This window comes from Anabrus simplex, chromosome 8 (genome assembly GCF_040414725.1).
Source record: "Anabrus simplex isolate iqAnaSimp1 chromosome 8, ASM4041472v1, whole genome shotgun sequence".
In the NCBI taxonomy this organism is placed as follows: Eukaryota; Metazoa; Arthropoda; class Insecta; order Orthoptera; family Tettigoniidae; genus Anabrus; species Anabrus simplex.
In genome coordinates this window covers 117480383-117492832 of record NC_090272.1, presented here as the reverse complement: position 1 = coordinate 117492832, position 12450 = coordinate 117480383, and the positions used below count along the sequence as shown (strand labels likewise).

General features: G+C 38.3%; 1 protein-coding gene across 1 annotated transcript in view; it reads left to right on the top strand.

The window, feature by feature from the left end:
• Positions 1-12450, top strand: part of LOC136879330 (transmembrane protein 72) — a 510648-nt gene that overhangs the window by 185144 nt on the left and 313054 nt on the right. The window contains exon 2 of the mRNA XM_068228982.1: positions 3613-3684. Within this exon, the coding sequence (XP_068085083.1) occupies positions 3613-3684 (72 nt within the window). The remainder of the gene's footprint in view (positions 1-3612; positions 3685-12450) is intronic.

Below are 12450 nucleotides of genomic sequence, written 5' to 3'. Positions count from 1 at the left end.
GTGGTCGCTTAGGTGAATAGTGACATCCCGAGAATTTTTAAATTCCAAGTTCAGCCCCCTTTAGGGTGGGGGACAAGGGGGGAGTGATGTATAAAAATAATCGAAAAGAATGTCGAGTACTCTTCGGGGTCGCTGAGATGAATACTGACACTCCGAATTTTTACTATCAGGAGACAAACCACGTGGGAATAAGACACCCCAGGAACCATTAGGGGTGGGGGGCGGGGGGCTTGAGATATGAAAATCATCAAAGTAGTGTCGAATACATACTTTTTGGGGTTGCTGAGATGAATAGTGACACTCCAATTTTTTTAAGTCCAAGTTCAGACCCTTTGGCGTGGGGGCGAGGGGGAAGTGATATATACATGTAATCGATAATTGTGTCGAATACGTAGTTTTCGGGGTCGCCAAAGTGAATAGCGACACTCCGGATTTTTAGTATCAGGAGACAAACCACGTGGGGATAAGACACCCCAGGAACCATTAGGGGCGGGGGCAAGGGGGGTCATAAATAAAAATAAACGAAAATAGTGTCGAATCCATACTTTTCGGGGTCGCTTAGATGAACAGTGACATCCCGGGAAATTCTTAATTTCAGGTTCAGCTCTCTCTAGGGTGGGGGGCAAGGGGGAGTGATATATAAAAATAATCGTAATTAGTGTCGAATCCACAGTTTTTAGGGTCGCTGAGGTGAATAGTGGCACTCTGGACTTTTAAGGTCCAAATTAAGGCCCCTTTTGTGGTAAGTGGTTAGGAAGGGAGTTAGATATAAAATAATCGAAAATAATGTCACATCCATGGTTTAAAGTGTCGCTTAAATGAGGAGTGACACTCCGGTTGTCGTTTAAGTCCAAGTTGATCCCCAATTGCCAGGCGGGTGAGAAGGAGTCAAGAACAGAAAATATCCAAATGACCGAGATTAAGGATGTTTTTTTCTACGTTCCAGTATAACTGTCAGCAGAACTTAATACAAATATTACCTATTACCTGAAAAAAATACTAAGGGGGAAGACACCCCTTGAATCCTTAGATAAGGGTACGAAGTGTAATTAAGAATGAAAATGACCGATATTAGTGTTGAATCCATACGTTTCGGGACTACGGGAACAATTTCAAACAAACTTGGTCACTTATGACTTATTATCAGGAGACAAAGTGCGTGGAGGTATGACAACCCTAGCACACCTACGACGGGATGAGGTGTAGAAATAATCGAAAATAGTGTCGAATCCATTCTTTTCGGGGTCGCTGTGATGAATAGTAACGCTCCAATTTTTTAGAAGTCAAATTTCTGCCTCCTTTCGCATAGCGGTGAGAAAAAGTGAAAAACAAAATTTCGAAAATGACCGAGAGAATGGACGCATGTGTGTATACTGGACCTACTGTCTCGAGAAATATACCCTAGGGGTAAGAGACTCCTAGCCTCTAAAGTAGGGGCGAAATGTAAATATTAACCGAAAATGACCGAAATTTGTGTCTAATCCATATTTTTCGGGGTCGCTGAGATGAACTGTAACACTCTGGATGCCGTTTAAGACAAAGCTCAGTCCTACTCGGCAGGTGGATGAGAACTGGCAAAAAATTGAAAACGTCCAAAGGGATAGAGTTTAAGGATGTGTGTATGTTTTAGCATATCTCTCAATCAAACTTGGTATACACATGACTTACTATATAGAAAACATTACTGTGGAGGTCAGATACACCTAGCCCCCGCTGGTGTTGGGGAATGAGAGGGGCTGACGTGCAAAAATAAGGAAAATAACCAATATTAATGTCGAAATCCATTGCTTCTGTGTCGCTGATACGAACTGTGACGCTGTGGATAGCGTTTAAGTCCACGTTCAGCCTCCATCGAGGCAGGAGCTGAGAAGGGCTTAAAAGTAAATAGTATAAAATGACCGAGATTAGTGTTTACTCGATAATTAAATAATCTAAAACTTGAAGTCAGATACATCTAAATAACTATAAAACTACATGATAAGTCGTAAAATCAACATCTCAAAAAGAATTCTATAAGCATTCACTTCACACTCAACTAACTGGTAATACAAATATTAAATGTAAACATTCAAAAACTATCCGGGCAACTCCGGGTACTACAGCTAGTAATAATAATAATAATAATAATAATAATAATAATAATAATAATAATAATAATTTACTTGAAACAGTTTCTTACAAATGTTTATTCAATACTATTTGCAAAAGTTCTGGTTCACAAAACTTCCTTAAAACGACGTTGGAAGCAATGATACAGTAATCGAAACCGACTCTCAACCTATTAGGTCGTGTTACGTACATTTAGTACGTGTTGAAGAGATGTTAAGTACAGAAAAAAGATGGCCAACCAGACACCAGTGGGATCCGAACCCACAACCTCCCGATTTCGCGTCGCTTTCCTTGATAGATGCAAGAATATTAGGAAAGAACATCTTACTCTACAGAAAGCTCCATGAAAATGTCCATGCGAGAACACAGAATTGTACAAGCACAATCCTGCTTTTTGCAATGTTTGTCCATGTGATTTATTAATGCCCATAACATAGACCAATTTTATGGGACGCAAAAGGTATCAGTAACGAACAAAGACAGGACAATTTGGTACTATGAAAAATAATTTATTAGAAATAGTTCAGGGAAAGCAGTAGGTGGCAGATGTAGCAAGTCCTGTACAACTATGAATTTCCCGCCGCAGAGGTGGAGCTAACCTTAGCGACAATGAGACTCTTCTTTCTTGAATCGTTGATATTAAAAGTGCAATTCATCACTGCTCTGCGAAATTTATTTTGCCTTATTTGTTAAGATTGGTTGGTTGTAAGATGTGCAATGGGGATCTATAAACTGATGAACCTTAATTATGTATACAGTGACATTGTTAGTTGTGGTGCCGGGCTGAGTGGCTCAGACGGTTAAGGCGCTGGCCTTCTAACCCCAACTTGGCAGGTTCGATCCTGGCTCAGTCCGGTGGTATTTGAAGGTGCTCAAGTACGACAGCCCCGTGTCGGTAGATTTACTGGCACGTAAAAGAACTCCTGCGGGACTAAATTCCGGCGCCTCGGCGTCTCCGAAGACCTTAAAAAGTAGTCAGTGGGACGTAAAACAAATAACATTATTATTATTATTAGTTGTGGTGCGCTCTTTGTTTTCTGTTTCTATCCATCGCCGCTAGATAGCATAACAGCTCAAATGATCAAAACTAACCCATTAACGACGGTATCACATCTAGTTTATAATATTCCTTGTTTCTGCCGTATTTATATCCTCTTTCCTGTTAACCATGGGCATTCTGATCAGTGCGTCTAAAACTAATTAACGTAAACTGTCAAGCTTGTATTATATAGCATATTTTAACATTGTAATGCTCGAGGTAGTGTATAATTGCACAGTTTGTTGGTGCCAGTGAACTATACTTCATTGTGCTCATATGAACCTCCTTTTTTGTACTTTTTCGTATGAAACTCTCTGCTTTTTAAGTTTGCATAAGGGCGGTAATGTTCTCATGCAAATTTTTTGCCGACGCTGACAACTGCAGCCGGATTAGATGCTAATCCTGCGAGTTATGAGCGAGTCTTAAAGTAAGCTAATTGGCTTATACCTCTGTGTGTGTTTCAGTGTGGTGTCCCTCGCCGTGTTCTTCCTGGAAATCACGTGGGCGGTGACGCTATTTCTGCAAGTGTGCCTGAGGTAAGACGAGTTCCCACATGATTTATTTCTAATGGTGTTTACAATGTTCACAGATCATCAAATCGAAAACATAAAATATTGGAGAATTTCTTCTAATACCTGATAGTTAATGACATTTTTGAGATTATCGTTTATGGTGTATGTAACAAATTTTCCCTTATTTTGTGAGGGAGTTCAGCAATTCAAGATATTTCAGACGTGTCGCTTGGTATAACCTAGACGTATGAGGGCACATATCTCTGCAGATGATTATGAGGGTGTTTAGGGGTTTGGTAAGGATGTAAATGAGAGGGCATATACGTCTCTGGTAAGAACCAAACTAGAGTATGGTTCCAGTGTATGGGACCCTCACCAAGACTACTTGATTCAAGAACTGGAAAAAATCCAAACAAAAGCAACTCGATTTGTTCTGGGTGATTTCCGAAAAAAGAGTAGCGTAATAAAAATGTTGCAAAGTTTGGGCTGGGAAGACTTGGGAGAAAGGGGACGAGCTGCTCGACTAGGTGGTATGTTCCGAGTTGTCAGTAGAGAGATGGCATGGAATGACATTAGTAGACGAATAAGTTTGAGTGGTGATTTTAAAAGTAGGAATGATCACAATATGAAGATAAAGTTGGAATTCAAGAGAAAAAATTGGGGCAAATATTCGTTTATAGTTTGGGGAGTTAGTTATTGGAATAATTTACCAAGGGAGTTATTCAGTAAATTTCCAAATTCTTTGCAATCATTTAAGAAAAGACTAGTAAAACAACAGATACGAAATCTGCCACCTATGCGACTGCTTTAAATGGAGATCAGTAGTGATTGATTGATTGATTGATTGATTGATTGATTGATTGATTGATTGATTGATTGATTGATTGATTGATTGATTGATTGATTGATTGATTGATTTATTGATTGATTGATTGATTGATTGATTGATTGATTGATTGATTGATTGATTGATTGATTGATTGATAATAATGGCGCATGGCCTCCGGAGAGGCCTGGTGCAGGTCTTTTTCTAGTAGACGGCTTATTAGGCGACCTGCATGTCTGTGAAGATGAGGGCCCTACCTAGGATGATTTCTAATGTTGAAAACGCCACACACAGCCCGCTCCCGAGCCATTGGAATTAACCAATTAAGGTTATAATCTCCAACCCGGTCGGGAATCGAACCCGGGACCCTCTGAATCGAAGGCCAGTACGCTGACCATTCAGCCAACGAGGTGGACATTGATTGATTGATTGATTGATTGATTGATTGATTGATTGATTGATTGATTGATTGATTGATTGATTGATTGATTGATTGATTGATTGATTGATTGATTGATTGATTGATTGATTGATTGATTGATTGATTGATTGATTGATTGATTGATTGATTGATTGATTGATTGATTGATTGATTGATTGATTGATTGATTGATTGATTGATTGATTGATTGATTGATTGATTGATTGATTGATTGATTGATTGATTGATTGATTGATTGATTGATTGATTGATTGATTGATTGATTGATTGATTGATTGATTGATTGATTGATTGATTGATTGATTGATTGATTGATTGATTGATTGATTGATTGATTGATTGATTGATTGATTGATTGATTGATTGATTGATTGATTGATTGATTGATTGATTGATTGATTGATTGATTGATTGATTGATTGATTGATTGATTGATTGATTGATTGATTGATTGATTGATTGATTGATTGATTGATTGATTGATTGATTGATTGATTGATTGATTGATTGATTGATTGATTGATTGATTGATTGATTGATTGATTGATTGATTGATTGATTGATTGATTGATTGATTGATTGATTGATTGATTGATTGATTGATTGATTGATTGATTGATTGATTGATTGATTGATTGATTGATTGATTGATTGATTGATTGATTGATTGATTGATTGATTGATTGATTCTTAACCATCGGCACCATAACACGTAAACGGCCAGTTCGCACCAAGCCGTTGCTCCACACCAGCAGTGACATTATCACCTTTATAGCCGTGGTTGTATGTCCATTTGAATATTTTCGCTGATTCCCGGTAAAGCTACAGTGTCGCCCTCAAGAACGTTGCCTTCATTTCAGTTATTGCATCCCAAGGCTTATATGCGTAAAACACGCACAATTAAATGTCACAACAGCGCCTTTAAGTGCAGGCACGTACAGAATACGGAGTATACATACAAAAATCACTTGATTGGTAGAATACATGTTTGTGACTACCCAAGACCGTTCTTGTGAATAGAGCGGAGCTTTTGCCGTCTTGCCTTTCATGTTAGAAGTTAACGCTATAAACGATTCGACCATACAACATTTATGGTATGGTACGGTTTGTCGTTGCACCTGCGAAAATCGCTATGTGAAATATTTCAGCTTAGAACTGCGGCTGGTAATAATGGCATGTGGCCTCCGAAGAGGCCTGGCATAGGTCTTTCGAGTTGTCAGGTAACCTATAGGTGACCTCCGCGTCTATGAGGATGTGGTCCTACACACACACACACACACACACGCACGCACAGAGAGAGAGAGAGAGAGAGAGCTCTCGAGACATCGGATTTAACCAATGAAGGTTCGCTTCGCTACGGTTTTAAACTGAAAGTTATTAATCGAAGTTTTACATTTTGGAGAGTCCACGGTCAGCTGACCCTGTAAAATATGCCCTCAGTTTGTTCGTCAAACGGTTTTGGGGGAATGGTTATTTATTTTCTGATCTAACACTCATTTGAACCCCATAGGGAGGGATTTGAGTCTTTTAAACCAACCAGTGATATTTTGATTCTGTACGTCGAACTGTGATGGAGGAATGAAAACATTTTTAAGGGGCAAATGTTTTTAAATATTTATTAACATCTAGGATATAGAAGACCAGCCTTCATGAAACATAATAAGTTCGTGCCTGAGACGGTTTCGGAAGAATGGATATTGTGATTTTGAGAGTCAACCAGCAATCCTCTTAAGCAAGGTGTAAAAAAAGTGAAAAAGGGCTTGAATACCTTTTATCAGGATACTATTATCTCAAAAACTGAAGATGTTATAGTCATGAAAATTGGTATTTGGAATATCCTTTAAAAATAAAGAAAACGTAATTTTTGTTTTTTTTAAATCTGCTTAAGAGGGGGTGAACAGGAGTGACAAAGTGGGTGTATTTTTAAAACGAGTATATCTCCAACACATATGAAAACCGTAACACGTTACAGACGTGAAAATTGGTATATGTAATCTCCTGTAAATGTAAAGAAACACGCATAATTCGCTTTCTGAGATCGACTTAAGAAGAGGTGTTTAAGGGGTGAATGTTTAAAATGAACAAATATACAGCATATCTCGAATTTCAATTCATTTATCGCCCCCTTCCTTAATTGGATGTTTCGAAAACAAAATAATACGTGTTTCTTTATTTCTAAACGAGATTCCAAATACAAATTTCATTTCAGTTTTTGAAATATCATCACAAAAATAATTCAACGCCTTTTTCAGTCCTTTTTACAACCCCCATTCCTTAAGTATTTTTTTCCGAAACAAAATATGCGTGTAACTTTATTTTCAAAAGAGATTAAAAATACCAACTTTCAAGTCTGCAATATGCTAAATTTTTAAGCTATATTGTTGATATTCTCATTTTAAAAATTCACCCCTTTTAACACTTTCCCTTAAGTGGATTTTCAGAAAACAAATAATGCATGTTCTTTTAATTGTACAGGAGATTCCAAATACCAATTTTCACGTCTGTGAGATCTTCAGTGTTTGATATAAAAGTATCTTCTTAAAAGGAATTCAACACTTTCTTCACTTCTTTTCACCCACTCCAACCACTTAAGTCGATTCCCCGACACAAAAAGAAACGTGTTTCTTTATTTTTAAAGGGGATTCCAAATACCGATTTTCACGTCTGTAATGTCTTCAGTTTTGGAGATACCAGCATCCTAACAAAAATAATTCAACCCTCTTTTTCAGTCATTTTACCCCCGTTAAGTGTGTTTTCCAAAAACAAAAAATACGTGTTCGTTTATTTTTAAGAGATTAAAAATACCAAATTCCACGTCTGTAATATATCACGTTTTCGAGATATGCTGTAGATTTGTTCATTTTAAACATTCACCCCTTAAGCACTTCCTTTTAAGTTGATCTCAGAAAACGAATTATGCGTGTTTCTTTACATTTACAGGAGATTACATATACCAATTTTCACGTCTGTAAACGTGTTACGGTTTTCATATGTGTTGGAAATATACTCGTTTTAAAAATACACCCACTTTGTCACTCCTGTTCACCCCCTCTTAAGCAGATTTTTAAAAAACAAAAATTACGTTTTCTTTATTTTTAAAGGATATTTCAAATACCAATTTTCATGACTATAACATCTTCAGTTTTGAGATAATAGTATCCTGATAAAAGGTATTCAAGCCCTTTTTCACTTTTTTTACACCTCGCTTAAGAAGATTTTCGGAAAACAAAATATACGTATTTCCTTATTTTTAAAGGAGATTCCAAATACCAATTTTCACGTCTTTTAACTGTTCAGTTTTTAGTTATAGATACACTCATTTTAAAAATTCATCCCCTTCTTTTCACCCCCTCAGCGGTGATATATCCAAAAATCCTCCCTTAGTGAGCACCTACTGTACATTGTAATATAAATGTATCCTCAAAATTTAATTTCTCTATGTTCCGTAGTTTTGGCTCAGCGATGATGAATCAGTCAGCCAGTCAGTCAGTCAGGACATGTTCTTTTATATAGATAGATAGATAGATAGATAGATAGATAGATAGATATAGATTACATCTGTTTTGTATTAAATTACCAATTTCACGTGTTAAATGAAGAAGATGGATAGTTGTCCATAATATACAGAAGACGGAGATAACGTGTGAAACTTTCATGGGTCACTATTGTGACCATGCACTCAGCCAATATGTTTGCATCAGCATGATTGTTACGGACCCAAAAGTATGTCTTACTAGAACGACTTCGTTGGAGAACAGCTATTCGCAAGTGCGGAAAATCTCTCCTTCCTGGTTGGATAGCTCTAACCCACGCTTCATACTTTATGACAAGTTGCAGGGGGAACTTGGAGTCCCATATGAGGCTAGATTTGACACAATCGAATATCTGTTATCTGTTATATGTTTTGTTGTTGTTGTTGTTGTTGTTGTTGTTGTTGTTGTTGTTGTTGTTGTTGTTGTTGTTGTTGTTGTTGTTGTATAGTGTTCGTGAGCTGACTAAAGCGCCCTGTACACATACGAACGTGGCTCGGCGAACCAAGTTCGCTTCTGTTTCCATACACACACGTTCACCCAGCACGAAGAATTCGGGCTTACACTTGTCATGGAAATGAGCGTTTTCTTGCTTGCTTGTTGTTTTAAGGGCCCTAACATCGAAGGTCATCGGCCCATGGGCGTTTTCAAAGTTCACCTGCTGTTATTGTGCTTGACGAGTTGGGTACGAAAAGGAGCACGTGGTGTAGGGGCTGGTTACGAGAAAGGGACAAGTGGTCACATATGAATCATTTAACATGCCCAAAAAGAATTTCAAAATTTCCTGCGAATGCCAGATGTGGAATATAGAAATTAGATAATATAGAAAAAGACTTTCATAACTTTTCTGCGAATTCCAGATGTGAAATATAGAAGTTAGTTAAAAAGCAGAGCAGATTGGATTCTGTGAGTTATTTTAATGCCCGGAGAAATGTTGCCTGACAGGACCGAATGGTATCCTCAATATAGAACGAACGACATGAAACATAATGCATTAAATTTTTTTAATCCTGGTTAGAATCATTTTAATAAATACCTTTACAAATATTATAATGCAACAAATTATTATCTGCGATTCCAGTAATTAACTTCCTTCGCACTGGCTGTCATCACCCGGCTCCCCTTCCTTAATGACTGGAACATCAATGTTGGATTTCGAGTTTCGCATTTCCTCTTGGTCGGTGAGAAATGAAAGAAGACCGAAGTACCACAATTTTGGTACATGGACACTTTCTTGCGACGAACCCGTTTTACTTTTCGGCTCTTTAACTTTCCGCATTGACCTACGGAAACTTTCTCTCAACGAATTAACTCTCACCGTTAAATCTGCCTTGGGTATCTTCTCTCGCTCCATTCTCGGTAGCTCTTGTAACGCACCCCCCGCTTACATCTGTCTCTATTCGTGAACTTTGAAAAAGACCCAAGTTCCCCGAACCATGTTCGTATGTGTATAGGACGCTGAAGGTACCGTATCCGTTGGGTACTGTATTCCCGAGCTGCTACTGTCTACTGCCTGGTTTCAAGGCGCAGATTAATCTTCTGAAAGAGTTAATGTCTGTTTTTTGACAAGTGAACAGTATACTTATATTACTGTAAAAATCATGGAATGGTTACAAAAGGTATATTATAACAAAGGGGATCTGAATCGGGATACCACGTGTCGGTGGAACCATTCCTGAAAATTGTATATGTCGCACAAAGTACTGAAGTGTATTACCGTTAATATTGTTCGCCGTTACCACCTGTACGATTACTACAAATAGCAGAGGATCTGAATGCTTAATTTCCCACATATTTATTTCAAATTTAGCTTTGCGTTCATGTGTTAATATGTTAGGAGGAAACGTTTCAGTCTTTCGTTTGTTCAGTATTTGTTACTGGAATCTAACGAAGTGAATCTCCGTGGGTTATGCCATGGTATAATATAGCTAGTTTATTTCAAATCTTTTTCTTTGCTAGTGGCTTTATGTCGCACCGACACAGATAGGTCTTTTGTTGACGATGGCATAGGAAAGGTCTAGGAGTTGGAAGGAAGCGGCCGTGGCCTTAATTAAGGTACAGCCCCAGCATTTTCCTGGTGTGAAAATGGGAAACCACGGGAAGCCATCTTCACTGCTGCCGATAGTGGGATTCGAACCCACTATCTCCCGGATGAAAGCTCACAGCCGCGCGCCGGGTATTCCAAATCATTGTGGTTCTATTTGAGATAAACAGCCTTCGTACAGTTCTCACCAGTATACCCGTTTAATCGTTTTCAAAGGGTTAGGTAAGGCCGTAGCGGATGTACCAGTACACACCTCATGCACATGCCTTGAGAGAAAAGAAAATTAATCATGCTCTAACTAAATTCCAAATATCCATTTCGGTGAACTCTGGCGCCCAAATTACGGACATTTCAGATTATTATAATTATTTTATTATAAGCTATTCCACACTGTTTGAGGCTAGGGTAATCAAGTCAATTTTGAGCTAGCAGTTGAAAATAAATTTCACTATTCATTTTGAATTCTTCTTGCAGTATTTAAAGATATCAAAGAGTACGTACCACAAAAATGCAATCTATTGAGGAAATATTTGTTTATGTAATAGACTTTTCAGTGAAGAACCGAATGTAGGGAAACAATTCACTAGTTTTACGAAAAATATACATGGTTCCTAAATATAGAAATATAAATTTGGATGTATTTACATTTGTTGTTATTATGAATATCTTAACAAAAATATGAGATGGTCCCTCTGGCTTCTGTCATTAAGCCAATGACGGTCATTAACTCAAGATGGTATTTTTTCGAACATAATTGATGGCTAACTCGTAGATATGATTTTTTCTCTTATATTAATGTTTCTTGTACTGGTCCTCATGAGTCTCGAACCTGATGGTAGGGTCTATATTATACCCTCGGGGATAAGTTGGGTGAATGATGATGATACCTGCCCGTAGAATGATTCAATTTTTGGAGGTATGCCTAGGAAAATTTATTGAAATAATATTTTCAGATTCTGGTATGAGAAAAGTGTACCAATAGAAAACACTTTCGTAAAGCAATCTGTTCTCAAGAATGCTTATTGTGGGTAGAAATATTGTTGTATGCGTTGCATCCATCTTATCGTTGAGGTCAGAGCGAAATGTAGCTTTCGCTGAAATCTTACTCTAAATTTTTGATCTGCCAAACTAGAAGCTGTCAAGATAAGGGGGCTGCTGAGTGAATAATGAATGACATTCAGAGCAGGACTATTACGTTAGGATTTTATATTGTCACACATAGGATAACACGCGCTGCAATGGTACTTCTTGGGAAGCAATGGCAAATTATGCCACTCGCACTTTCGCTTAGTAGACTTCATTATGGTCCCGCCGTCGATTTACCATGTCATTTCTCTGTAACCCTCTGTGATGCTACTCGAGAATCCAACCAGCCTCCGCGCTCAAGAAAGTTAGACTTTTGATACACTGTACTTAAGATCTACCAGTTCTTTGCAAAAAAAAAAAAGTGCGTATACGAAAGTTGGACCTTCAATACTGGCAACACTGCTGTAGAGACGTCATGCAACGGAAACTAATAATGTCGCTGATAGCACACGTTAGTTCCATACCTAACCTAACAGCACATGAACTTTCCCTTCCCACATCACGCGCATGCGAACTGGCGAGAGGAACAGAGCTCGTATTAGCTGGTAGTTTTCGAAACAGGAACAACGGAGTTGGATAAAGATTGAGGGTGGCAGAGGTCGTACAGCACGACAGTGTTCATCAAGGCCTTCAGGAGGCTGGCAGGGAATCTGCATTGCCTTACAGAACAATGGCTCAGTGGGTAAAAGCCTTCAACGAGGGACGCCAAAATGTGGCAGACATGCATCGGCCAGGTCGTCCCAGTGTCAGTGAAGAAGAAGTGCTTGCCGCATTACTGGATACTGATCGACGCCATACGATTCGTGAGCTGACCGGTGTCACCGGATTAGTGCATACGACTGTGCTTTATATTCTCAAGGAA